The 14296-nt window shown below is 39.1% G+C and overlaps 1 protein-coding gene across 5 annotated transcripts in view; it reads left to right on the top strand.

Moving 5' to 3' along the window:
- The window catches only part of LOC147440016 (uncharacterized), a 97324-nt gene extending 96280 nt beyond the window's left edge, over positions 1-1044 (top strand). For all 5 annotated transcript variants that reach the window (XM_086485714.1, XM_086485709.1, XM_086485713.1 and 2 more), the window contains one exon: positions 520-1044. In XM_086485714.1, coding sequence (XP_086341840.1) covers positions 520-737 — 218 coding nt within the window. In that variant the 3' untranslated portion in view covers positions 738-1044. The remainder of the gene's footprint in view (positions 1-519) is intronic.
- Positions 1045-14296: the final 13252 nt, after the last annotated feature.

The following is a 14296-nucleotide window of genomic DNA, read 5'->3' as shown; positions in this document are numbered from 1 at the left end:
GCTCGAACTTTTCTTCTATGCTGAACTTATTTGCATGTCTTTGACAGAAGTTTTGTCACGTTTAAACTGCATCGTTTGGTAACCCTCTCGTAGCTTCTTGTTTGAGGAGCAGTGCGCCTAGTCCCATTCATGCAGAGATTTTAGCTGGTAGAGATAAGAATGCTATTTTTTGGGTGAAGAATATCTTTGCAAGTGCCACTATTTATTATAATATTTATTACAGCTGACATTACTGATCACATAATGTGGTGTGGTAGAAACTAAGGTCACTGGTTTCAGAAATTGAATTTTCCACACAAAACCTGCACTGATGATGTGGGTATGCAGATATCGCATCTTTTGTTTAATCTGTACATGACTCGTGAGAGGTGGTGATATTTGCTTCCTGTTTGGACAATGAAGTTATGGTCGCACATTGTTGAGCTTTGAGAATATGTATGCTGGTGTTACTGACTTAGAAGTTGAGCTTTTGAATTTGGACCTTGTCAAAAATGTTTCATTCAACTTGATTGAGTGCAGGTATAGTTACCATGGAGAATGCACAAGCTGCCGAGGCAGCAGCTGTTGCTGTTACTGGTATGTTTATCTTGGGAAGACGAATTAAAGTGGAGGTGCAAACTAGGGAGCAGGGTGCTCCTCATCAAGGGCACTCGCAGCACATGATGCAGCAGGGAGGGGTAGGGCCGATGCGAACCCATCATCGGGCTGGTGGGCCTGCTGGTCACTGGCCATATTAGATAGCTGCTATCATGTAGCAGTCAAGTATTAGGACATGGTCAAGTTGGATTCCTCTTACCTTTTACGTGATTGCTTACTCAAAGGTGTAACTGAACATGAAAAGAGGGATTTCTTGATTGATGCACTCGGCTTGTATTCTGAACAAAATGGAAATATTGTCCTAACAATGCAAGTGAAGAAGCTTGCCTGTTGCACTTACGGAGAAGAATTGTTAAAGGTCGATGGAGTTGTCTTGCGATTGCTATCATGGGTCGATACATTTTATATCTACAGGGTGCCTGCGGTCGGACACCCAGGAAGAGTGTCTCTCTCTCTCTCTCTCTCTCTCTCTCTCTCTCTCTCTCTCTAGTAGTAGTAGTAGTAGTATTTTTGTTCTAGTTTTTTTGTACCCAGACATGGTATCAGATTCAGAATTTTGTAACAGTTTGGTCTCATAGGTCATTTTGGCCTTTTGAAGATGATAATTTAACATTTCATTTCATTTCTCTCTGGCCAGATTGGCCTATGAGACGAATCGATTTATACGAGTGTCCTCTGGCCATTTGTGTGGGTGATGGAGGGATGGAGCTCTCAATCTGTGGGTATGACACTACATGCCCAGGGAGTACAATTATGACATGCTTGTATCTAGCTGGTTCCATGCAGTACCAAACTAGGGGTGTAGGACTCTCCCTACACCCTAGTTTGGTACTGCATGGAGTTCTCAATCTATGGGTATGACACTGCATGCTCAAGGGAGTACGAGTGGGTGATTGGAGGATTGGCTCTCCAGTGCATTTATCTCATAGAAAGAGGCCCAATTGTGTCGCGCCTCCCCACTCGGTCAGCTTGTGAGCTGCCCTTAGAACAGAACAATGTATCGGCTTTGTATGCTCTCATAATCTGTGCATCTATGTATATAATGCTCCTCAGGTTGCACCCCTGGTGCTCATACTTTGCATGTCTTCTCTGCTTTAGGGGTGCATGTTGCCACTTTGGCACTCTGTTGATGGTTGCTTTTATTGCTTCTACATGGCAAGTGCAGCCACAGACAGAACACTAGAGGGTACGCTTGGGCACTTAACTTGAGAGCCTCACTGTGGACTTGGGAAACAACCGACAAGTTACAATGCTCTCGTAGCAACCCTCGATTCCACATGCAAATATTAAAGGCGAGCTAGCCAAGCCTCCCATATTAGTGGAGGCTTTTTTCCGGGCTTTGTTTCATTCAAAGAACAAAGGAGATACTTATATAAAGCTTTCGAGGCTTCAAGATAGCTAACAAAGTGTACATCACGGTATGCACAAGTCACAAAGAGGTTCAAAGCACATGGCATAGATATGATGAACTACCACCCTTCCAGAATGACTTTGATTGAAACTGCATTCATCTCTCACACAACAAGAACAGCCAAGTCCTTCAACAAGATCTCTAGCAGCTCTAGATTAGAGAGACGTGAATCACACCTGCATAGCCATGGATGCAAAAACTTGCCTACACATAGGAATCGACAACCCAAACTTACCCCCTTGCTAGTGTAAACAGAGCTCTACTCTTGATGTGTTGGGAGTTGTGGACGATCGTGACCTTTACTTTACCAAAGGTTCATTGCGAGGCCCCTCAACATACATAATTCATTGAAGGCCCAAAGATGTTGCTATGGGTCTAACTTTGACACGAAAGTGATATCATCGTAGTAAAACATTGTGTGGACAAGAGTACTTGCTATATGCTCGGCCTAGCCTCCATAGTGAGAGAGATACTTAGCTATCTCATAAATTCAGAGACTAATTAGAGTTGGGGAGAGTGGACACGCTTTCCTCACATCAATGGTGCTAGCAATGGGCTCACATGGCTCTTAGACGTTGTTCTTGGTGGGTCACCTACTCAGGGAGGGTGTATATGCCCCATAAAATCTCTCGTGGAATAGAGAGGGTCTAAAGGCTGTGGAAGAGCCTTGTCTTGTGGAACTCTGTTGGGAGCTTTGTAGAAATCCACAAAGCATTGTAGCCTTTTCTCGTGCTCAGTGAAGCGTTCTTAATGTGGAGTAAGTAGCCTTTGAGGGAGACCTTTTACCATCGACAAGTGCGTAGCCATTGGCGGACTCTTTTTTTTTTCTTTTTTTTGGGAGGAGGGAGGGAGGGAGCATGATAGGAATGTTTAAACGATCAAAATTTTGAATGATTGATTGATTGAACACTAGATGCCACATCTCCCCACACAACACTCGCAATGTGAACCCGTGCAATTGTATCTAGAGTTTAACCTCGGTTCTAAGCAGCCATATTTAAACAACACATGGGAGGGAAGGTTGGGCGGGTGGGAGCGGGGGGGGGGGGGGGGGGGGTACAACTGATAGGCTCTTTGACACTTGTAATACATATGTAAGGTAAACAAAATATGTTGTCTTGTTTATATGGATGTCGGTGAGAGTTCTATCTTTGTGTGACGATGTTAAGGTTTGCTACGATCTAGCTTTAAAGATGATGATCTACTTCATCTATAGACCTACTTGTTATTTTGATGTATTGAATAATTGGAATGAGTATTGACGAATATGCTTCGAATAAAAAAATGTTTGTGTGCATATTCTTGTTGTCTGCAACCAGATGTCTTTTGAACATGGTGTTCTTTTGTATCTAAGTAGTCTGTTTAAAATAGCAACATGCGCATAGTCTACACAAGGCCTTCCTGGGTAACTTGGTGGACCGAGACACTGGCCACAGAGTATATTTTAATGGTCTTTGGACAGACCCTTTGTTGGTAATTTTTGGTTAGGTTAACAGGTGTTAAGCGGCTTGGACAAAGACCTTAAACATGATTCTTATTCATAGTCATTGTAGTTCTTTAACTTGGCTAGTTTTAGGATATATGAACTACCAATTTCACTCTTACTTCATAGAATTTTTGCTAAACTTGATGTTTTTTGAGGGAAAGACTATATTTACGAACTAAGATGTTTACCAAAACTTTGTTTAATACTCGCTCACAGAGCCTTAAGCCTCTTACCGGAGTATACGAACTAAAATGTTTACCAAAACTCTGTTTCATACTCGCTCACAGAGTCTTAAGCGTCTTATCGGAGTATAGTGTTTGTACAAACATTGTCTAAGACTTGCTCACAAATCCATAAAACTCATTCTGGAATATGATGGTCACATGATCATTGTTACTCTTTGTACACATTTCGAGAGAGACTAAAGAATAGTCTCACTAAGCACTAGCATAATATTAGGCTTACATACTCATTTTATTGATGAGACAGTGGCCCATACTCAATGGGACTACCTCATTGAGTATGGTGCTTGAGAGAGGGTAGGCGCTCACATAGCTTGAGTGCGTGCACACACACTTGTACATGTGATAGTCAATCTTTGGCTTAAAACACACACACACACACCACTTTGTCAATTAATTTTTTTATTTTTATACACCAAAATCTTAAATTTTGTACTAAATAAGATAGTTCTTAATGTGATTATGTTTAAATGTTGACATGTCAACAATTGATAAGCTCTTTGACACCTATAATACATATCCAAAGCTTGCAAAATCTGTTGTCTTGTTTATATAGATGTATTGAGAGTTCATTTTTGTTTAAAGGTGTTTAGTTTTTGCTACAATTCAATCTTGAAGATGAGGACCTAATTCACCTATAGACCTATGTATTCATTTTGACTACACTGTATATGCTTTGAACACATAAATGTTTTTGTTCATATACTTTCTTATTGTCTGGAGCCCAATGTCTTTTGAACATGGTCTTTTTTGTAACTAAGAGTTCTTTTTATCTACTGTACTTTTGGTCTTAAAACCTAATGAAGGACTCTTATGGTATGTGGGTTGCTTTTATTTTTTGACTAAACCCTTTGATTAGTTTGGTATGTTTTAATGGGAATGGAACTTATGAATGAACTGATGACATTTGACATTTGTTTTTTGTTATTCTAGTTCCTTTTTTGCCCTACTCTGGCTCAAGAATTGGACAAGTATAAGTGGTTTTAAAAAAGTGGGGATGTTTGCTTAGCTACACATTTTGCCTTGATGTTGTCTTTCCAATTTTGATAGATTCTAAAACGCTTGCTTCCTATTACATGGTGCGACTTTTATTTGATTCATTGGTTGTACTTTTTGACATGGGAGGTGATGCAAATAGTTAGGCATCCTCCCCTTCTCTTCTCCAAGCTAGGTCCTAGTATCCCAAAACATCCCTAGCCGTACCCTCTATATTTAGGTAAGGACTTTGTCCTTGGCTTTAAGATCTTGGGATTTGGCTTGCTTTAGAAATTGCCAGTTATGGGATGTCCATGTGTATCCTTTGATGCTTGAACACTTTGGGAAATTACATGCAATCTAAGAAACTTGGTTTTTAAATTTTATTTTAAAGAAGACTCAGGTTGCATTTGGCTTTCTTATGAACTTTGTAATTGTGCTTAAAGAGCATGTTTTGTTTTCTCACGCACACGCATATCATTGTATGCACCGAATTTTTTTTTGATGAGATTCCTAAGCCCTATTGGGAGTCTTTTTGGCAATAAAGATCCTTCTTGCATAGGAAAGGGGCCCTCTTTGGGGCGCCGCCCTTGGCTTTCACTTTTCCTTGGAAAGGGCAGTACTATGATGCAATGGGTATTTTAACGTTGTAGGAAACTATCCCAAGAGACCTTAAAGATCTATTCGACGAGGCGAGAGAGAGAGAGAGAGAGAGAGAGAGAGAGAGAGAGAGAGAGAGAGAGAGAGAGAGAGAGAGAGAGAAGGCATGGCGAGCCGCTTTGTGCATGTCGTGTGATGATGAAGCAGGTTCAGTTGTAGTCTTTCTGTCAACAAGTCTATCATTGCTCTATGAAGCAAGAGGTTTCTGGCTAAGTTTCACTTGTAGTCTTTCTATCAATAGGTCTATCATTGCTCTATGAAGGAAGATTTTTTAAAAGTGGACCCTTTTTATTTGATGTCGTTGGTTAATAATGGTTTATAAAGCCTAGCAAACACGGAATAAATTTGGCTAAAGTAACTTGAAACTATATGGCATTATTGAGCCCTTGGATGGACTCTTTCGAACACATACTATTTTTGGTGTGCTTCAGAAGATATTGTTTAGGACTCTACTTTGGAGGAGTAGAGATGATAATATTATCTTGGAATTGTGCACTTGGGATCCTTTTGCTCTGAATTCATTTGACCATAGAGAGAAGATGGGAAAACATTCCTAAGTCTAGAGGAACTACTCCAAAAACCCTATTAACACTAGTTATCGGACACTCAAATGGCTTGAGACACTAAAGTGTCCTGTTTTTCCAGCAACTTGTCATAATTATTTGGTGAATTTAGAAAAAACATTCATAGGTCACGTTCATATCTTATGTCAACTATGAAGTGAAGAACATAGCCAAATTTTACTTCTGCCAAAATTAATACCAAATTAAGATTATAATGATAAGTTTTAAGATGAAAAATCATAGAAATTTAGTGTTGTTTTAACAAAATTTTCATAAATTGAATATAACTTCTCATCAAAATAAGATTTTGCATAGATTTCAAGGTGTATGGATAGGAAAAAACTTATTATAGCAAGAAATTGAGCTTCATAATTTAGTTGTGGGACTAGAGTTTTGTTATAATCAAAAGACCAAAATCTTGAAAATGCTGACAAAGGGGAAAATTTTGGTCTTTCAAGGTCTCTTTCATTAACATGATGAGGTTATGGGACAAAACCTAAGGTGTATAATGTATCTATAGGTCAATACCCATCAACTAAGCATTTCTCAAGGGTTCAAACTCATAGAAATCTTGTAATTTAAGCTCATTTTTAAAAAATTGTAGTGCATAATTTCTTGCAAAAAAACCATAGCTATGAAAAACTAATGAAAGTGTGTATATAAATCTCCCAATTGTGTCCATATGAGGTATTTGAATACAAATAAGTGAGATGAATGGAAAAATCCAAAAGTGGACTTTATTTTAAGGCTTATCTTTGATAAATAAAAAATCATAATTACAACATGCGCAGTTTTTTGGATACACCATAAATCACCAAGTGTGGCTTGCATAACCATTAGAAATTATCACCTTATGTAATGGAGTCATAGATCTAGTATATATGCATCATAAGACATTGTAAATTTAGATGAACTAAATGTTTTTTGTGATCATTACTTGAATTTGTGCATATTTGACCCACAGGACTTTCTATATTTAATTCTGGTCACAATGGAATTTTTTCTCACATGAAAATTGCAAAAATATCAAGCACATATATAAGTAGTTACCACAGATTATTGCATGCACCTTGCTCATTTTTTTCTTATGCTAGAGTACGAGTTTTAATGAAACATTGAATGGTGTTTTCCGTAGGTTCTTTTCATGAGTGTAGTTACTATTGAGGTTATGATCAAAAGTGAGGAATTATAATTTCTTTTGAGTACTTTGAATAACATTTTATAAGTTTGCAAAAGCATTTTTTGAGATGTGTTCTAGATTTCATGTACCATTTTATTTAAATTCGTGAAAAAAGGACACTAAAGTATACTTTTTGGTACCAAACTAGTGTTAAAGATTTTCGTCTTTTGAAGGATACAAACAAACTTAACAAGAAGAGGAAGCAATCTTAAATGTATTTTACATGCTTTTTTCAAAACAGATGGAATTTTTTGAATGTGGGTGGCATGGATAACAAGTAGAGAGTGTGTTGAGGCCTGCAAAATTCATAAAGGACTAATGAATATTTTTCTTTTGTTGTATGAATGCAAGTGAGGATGCACGCGCGCGCGTGTGTGTGTGTGTGGATGGTTGCTTCTCAAAAGAATATTAAAAATATTCAACTATAGATAAAGATCACCTCTTAATAAGATTTTAGTTTATCTCCTTTGTACTTAATCTGAAAACAAGTTGGATTTTAGTACAAACATCTTTATCGTCTTATGTCACTCCATTTGTAACAATTTTTTGTTTAGTTATGGTATTTTTGGATTGGAAAAAACCTTTTAGCATTCAAGATGTTGATGCAAGATATTCTCAGGATGCAATCACAACATTGTGTACTTGCATTCTTTGATGACCTCTTCATCTTATTATAGAAAGTCTCTTTCTTTTAATAAAAGACATATTTTTCAGAATGCAACCACAAAAGTACGTACTCTCATTATTTGAAGATACCTTTATCTGACGACAAAAAGTCGATTAGTCATCACAAATTTTGTTTTAAGGATGCAACCACAAAATTATGTATTCACATTCTCTAATGACATAAGCTTGATTGGCTTGTAAGTTCGTCTCTATAGGTTTTGCATTTAGCCCCAAATTGGATTGTGGTTTGCATTTTCTATAGGCATTTTGGACATAGATACAACGTGTAAGATTTCCTATGGGATGTGTATGGTTATGCATACAATTATGCAGTATTGATTGCTTCTGTAGTGTGCTCACATGTGGACAAGAGTAAAACCCCAAATGAGTGTGCCTTGCCTAGAGCAAGCACCTCCTTATTTATGCTAGAGAGTTGGTTACAACCATAATATGTCCGACCACACTAGGTGGCCGAACTCTACCTACACGACCACACACCACGCCTCCCCCCTTAGGGAGAAAAAGATGCATATCTTTTTGCATATTTGGACTGAAGAGGGACTAGACATGACTGAAAGGACTACATCAACTCCAACGCCTCATCTGGCGGGAGTGATCATACAACAGCTTGGGGGCTAGGGACTGAATTTGGTGGCTAGAATTGACATCATGCTAATCATCATCAAGACATGGAACTCGTATCTCTCGTTATGCAAACATTAGGTCGCTATCCCAATGAAATGGACAAGACGAGGAAGGACAAACTAAGGTATGGGTACGCTATTTTGGCGACATTCATCCATTTCCATAAGGGGTTTGGTGGCTTGATTTGATGCTTTATTCAACACAATCTACTGTTAAGAAAATATGTCAAACGGAACATGATGAAAAGTGGGAAAAACTAATTGAGAGGAAGCTAATGAACTAGGGTCTGCAGCCATTTTCCAGGATAAATGAATCATCTCGACTTGGTGACCTTTAGCGGCAATGGAATGCGGCATCTCCTGCCCATCCTTGCACTTGTAGAATGCAAATATGCCAGCTGCAACCTTATGTATTGCTTCTTGGACAAGTTGTAGCACGGACTATGCAACGGACTGATGGGTAGGGAAGCAAAGACGTTCCGTTGAGATCAGTTTGACGAACCCAACATCATCAGCGGCCACATTGGTATTGTGATCATGCTCAACATATTCAATGGAATTATTTCACAAGCATGAGGCAACACAAGAGACACATGCGTGATGTAGATATGGTAGTGATGCCGATTAGTGAGATACTTGCAGTGGCTGAGTACACCAGTGATGGTGATGGAACCTTTACCTCTAGTTTACTTGCTATCTACTTTATGCGCACACTCTCCACATTTGTTGCAAGATGATGATGATGTTTTTCATGTCACATTATGTTGTGAGTGGTTTGATAGTTTTTATAGTGGAAGATTTGATTGTGTGCATCTTGCTTATGGTTCAACATATGACATCGTTTTTACAAAAGATATATGTTTGTCATTGCCTAGGGGTCCATATTGCACGCTTTGTCATGTGCATTACTTCCTAAGTTGAGACAGAGTTTGATCTCAATGAGATAGTTTGCAAGATAGTGGCTACCCGTAATTATTTATTAAGCAGTACTTTTAGATGCATAAGGATTTTCTAGTGATTGAAAAAGGTTCCAGGAGTGGCATAGTTTACCCTTAACACGTTTCTCATATATGAAACTATAGCATCTCTATCACTTTACGGTTATTTAGAAAGATGGTACATGTGTCTTTCACAAACTAGCTCCAAGATGAGACATGTCACAAACTAGTTACAACATGTTGAGTTAGAGATAACGGATGTGGAGTTCTTTGATATGCTCATACTAGATGCCGACATGGTTATGCCAGGACATGTAAATCCAATCCCTATGGATGAGGGGAGGTGAAGTCACAATTGACACATTCATACGTAATTAGTCTTGATGGTAGTTATACATATGCTGCAAATAGCATTGAGGTGGCTAGGTTAGCTTAGATTATGCAACTATAGTCAGTTTTGAGGAGTCTCATGTAGGAACTCTTAGTGTCAAGACTCAATCTAGCTATATTGGGAGCATTTGTAGACGGGGTTGTGATTCTTGCAATGATTGACACTAGCTTGATGCACCGTGGAGCTATGCAGGTCATTACATGATACTTTTGTGGGATATGCATGCTGACTCTAGCAACGATAGGAACGCTTACCTATCACTAGAGCCTGCACGACAACATGCATGTATTTTGAGAGAGACAATGGATGTAGGTTGAGAGTCAATCTCTCCCTATCATTGTATATACTACTAGTTAGCTAGTGGTCCACTTATCGGCACACTTGTCTTTAAGTGGAAGGTTCTTTATCTATACAAAGAAACTCTCTTGGAATCACATTATAAGAGTCTCCTCCACCCATATTGTTTCTCTCTTCTCCACACTCAACACACATTCTACATGACCGCATGTTCTTCAACTTGTATTAGAGCACTCTTAAATCCCTTAATTCTTTATTTATAAAAGAAATAAGGCGCTTTCTCACAATCACATTCTGAGAGTTTGCTCCACCCACATATGTTCTCTGTTCTCCACATATAGCACACATTGCACTTGCACCACTCATCCAATGTCCTCATGCACGAGAGAGAGAGAGAGAGAGAGAGAGAGAGAGAGAGGTTCATTTAAGGCTTAAACAAGGAATATAAGGCTCACTGGGGTCCACCTCAAAACATATAAGTGTAACGCGTGAGTTTACATGGAGGGAATTTTTCTATTTCAAAGAGTTACATAGATACATATACAAGAGGGGTTAAAAAATGAAATTAAAAAAAAAGTAATAGACTTATGAAAGAAAAAGGATATTTTGATTTATGGTGAACTTTGTGTGTAAAGGTCTTAAATTATAAATAACTCTCTAATGCACGTGCTATAGGTATGTGGAACCCCCCTAAACAAATCCAAGATGAAGCTTCAACAACACCCATCATGCCTACTTCTAATCTTGTAGTATATGTTTGAAACGAGGGGCACAAAGTTCGCAGTCAAGTAAATTGAAATCGCTAACTTGAAAAAAAGAAATCTCAAAATGATCAAAACAAACTTGCTAGAGATGCATGAATGGTGCACTCTCTACTTAGGTTTCATGAGAACCAAGAGAAACTATCATGCTTCAATTGTATCCTTCTCTAACACAAGGAGGAGTATCCCTTAGAAGTTGCATATAGGTTCCTTGAGGTTCCCGGTGAGGCACACTTTATGTGGTTATTTTGAAGTAGGAAGGTACATTTTAAATTTCATGATGACAAGGACTTTCTTGAAAAGAACATGGGTAATTCAAAAGGTCACATCATGAGTGCATTAAACACAAAAAAATAAAAAATAAAAAAATGGAGATAGAATCTGATGGCGATGAGATCGCGTCCCCCTTGTGTAGCGATGGTGTAACTCGCCTGATTCTGCCGTACCTTCCCTGTGCAGTGCAGGATATTCGCATCTTCATTCCCTGGACCTCCCCCTGTACTCCCTCATGCGACCTCGTTGCCGCCAACTCTCTCCCTCACCGCATGTCCCTCCTGCTTCCAAACGTCCCTTTTAATCAATCGCCATCAGCAGGGCCCCTGCCTATCTTATCCCCCTCAGACCCTCTCATTGCTAAGGTCCTTCCACCGGAGTTTTCTGATAAGCTTCTCCAAGCCCTCTCAGCACGATGCCAGCTACTTCAAAACCAAGCTCAGAAGCATCGGCCCTGATGTGGTCCTACCGCCGCCAATCGCAAGTCCTCTTGCTGCTTCTGGAGCTGCCAGTGTTCGCCTGTGTCTCCCCGCCCCCAAGCTTCAGCAAGGCGACATCCAAAAGTCTGCTAATCAAGGCGAGCGTCCACCTACGGAAGGTAGGCCTTCAATCAATTTAGCCTCCGCTCAAGTCAGCAAAGTAGAGAAAGATTTCGAAAGTCGGGCTCTGCTTCCAGTTGAAATATTGAAAACCTGGCTCAAGCAACAGTGGTCCTCAGGAGGTATCGAGGTGGAGTCTGTCCAATGTTTGCCTCAAAACCATTTCCTATTCGTGTTCAGAGAGTCGGCTATGGCCTGTTAAGCTCTTAGCTATGGTCAGTGGGTCATCAAAAACTCCCTGTCTACCTGTTCAGATGGAGTAAAACATTCAACCCCGAAGAGTCCGCGTCCCAAGGTTACCCAGTTTGGGTGGAGTTCCCTAATCTCCCGTTGCATCTGTATCATCATATGGGGCCGATAGCTAGTAAGCTGCGTAAGGTACAGGGGGGAAGACAAAGACAAGACTTCTATAATCTTGCCTGGCACCCTCAGGTCTTGGTTGAGATGGACATCTCTCACCCTAACAATCTCCCGTCCTCCATTGAAATCATGATAGACGATGGAGAGGTGTTGGACCAGCCTATAGAGTACAAGTACCTTCCTGATACTTGTTTCATGTGTGGAAAGTAAGGGCACCATGTGAGGGATTTCCCGTTAAAACCCTCTCCCAAGGCTCCGTAGCCTAACCATTCCCTCTCCGGTCTCCACTGACCCGGAGGAGGCTTCTCCCAGCAACAGCCATAATAAAGGAAAAGGCAAGCCTAACCAGTCTCACAGCAAGCAAGGCAACGCCAAGAAACATGAGCCCAAGGGCAAGGCCGCTCAACACAATAGATTCTCTATTCTGGGTCGTATCTAGGATTATGTAGATTCTGATTCAGAGGATGCACATGAGTATATTCCCCCCACTAAAGATAAAAAAATCCCCATCTCATCTAGATTGGATGAACATGCCTCTAAGCTTGAAGAGGAAGTCAACGCCCTAGATAATTAGGTCCTTCCAGACTTGAACAAGGAGAATATTCCTTTGAGAGAGCAATCTCTGGCCCAAACTTCTAATGGCCCCGCTTCCATGGAAGTGCTCAAAGACAATAAACGGAACCATGCCAGTGTGGCTCAAACTCCACCTAGACCCAATCCGGGAATAAAAAAGGCAAAAGAGTTGCTAAATGAAGCTCCTCTCTTGGAATGTAAAGGGTCTCTCTGACCCTACTAAAGTGAAGAAAGTCTCTAGCTGGCTAAAAAACAACCGCTTTGATCAGGGATATCATTGACGTAATCACGATCGTGTGATTGTATTAATAACTCTAATATTTATACAAGAAAATCACGTGATCACGTTAATTGTTAACGTGATCTTGATGGTGACCTGGAAAAACCAATTGAGCCGGTAGGCTCGTCGGGTTTTTTTATTTTCCCGGCGGGCTTCCTCATTTTCTCGGTGGGATCCTTCGGGCTATAGGGTTTTCCTGACGGGCTCGTCGGGAAAATGAAAAAGCCCGGTTCACCCGACTATATATAGTAAACTTCTTTTTACTTTGGCATTTTAACTAAGTAAATCCCTGAGGAGTATATCCGAGCGTTGGGTATAGTCATCTCCTTGTGAATTGACCTAAGGTTACAGAGTCACAGGTCTTTTTTTGCACAGAATGTGATTCTCAATTTAGTAACCACTTCTAAAAATATTTAGATCCTTTCTCTTCGAATATAAAAGTACTAAACCAAAACAATTGAGAATTTGGAGAGTCATGCTCATTGTGACGTAACCATTGGTTTATAAAAGGGTTGTACTTGGTTTTAGAAGATGAGCATATTTAATTAACGAGTTGATAGTCAAGGATCGGATGCCCCGTACTAATGTACCGGGTATATAAAAATCTTTGAAGTTTTGCATTTTTCATCATCATAGATTTGAATTGATATACATTTTCACTGCACAGTATGAGAGCTATAATCCTTAAGCGGGTGAAATTATCTTTTATATATTGAATTGGATGCATAAGAGGGCTACAATGTTGATTGGGTATAAGTAGTCCGAAAAATTGTGTAATTGTATTGAAGATTTCATTACTTAGTTTTATGCATTGGTTTATATAAGGAGTGAATTATGTATTATAATTAAAAGATTTTTAGTGCATGAGATGGTCAATCATCGACATGATTTCTTTCATGTGTCTTTTGCAAATAATTATCATCATTTCAATGTAACTGTTCATAATTCTTTGTAGCATGTGAAAATAGTTGTGTCTTATTGTTTTTAGATCGCAGAGGATATATAACTAGTCATTATATTTATAATTGCATTGACAATTTCATATTATTTTTGTATTCATAATGTCATGTAGAGAGTGCATTGCAATGTGTATGTTCTCTCAGAACATATATGGTCGATATGTGGAATTGACTAGAGTGCATTTCAAATCTCATATTGTGTAGATTTGATTGCTTTTTTAGTGATTGTTTTTCTAATATATATTGAAAAGTTTTTTTTTAATTTTAACTAAACATTTAGTTCTTATGTCTGTATTATTAAATTGAAAGCAATGGAGAAAAATATCGGCACAAGTGATACGAAGAAGGCAAAGAATTAAAAAGCCCCTAACAAACATGGGTTTTGAATCTCAAATCAAAAAGATTGTAGAAGTTGTTTTTGAGAATGAGAAATAGTCAAAA

This window comes from Adiantum capillus-veneris, chromosome 16, assembly GCF_014529385.1.
Source record: "Adiantum capillus-veneris isolate H3 chromosome 16, ASM1452938v2, whole genome shotgun sequence".
NCBI lineage: Eukaryota > Viridiplantae > Streptophyta > Polypodiopsida > Polypodiales > Pteridaceae > Adiantum > Adiantum capillus-veneris.
This window is presented reverse-complemented; position numbering and strand designations above follow the sequence as displayed.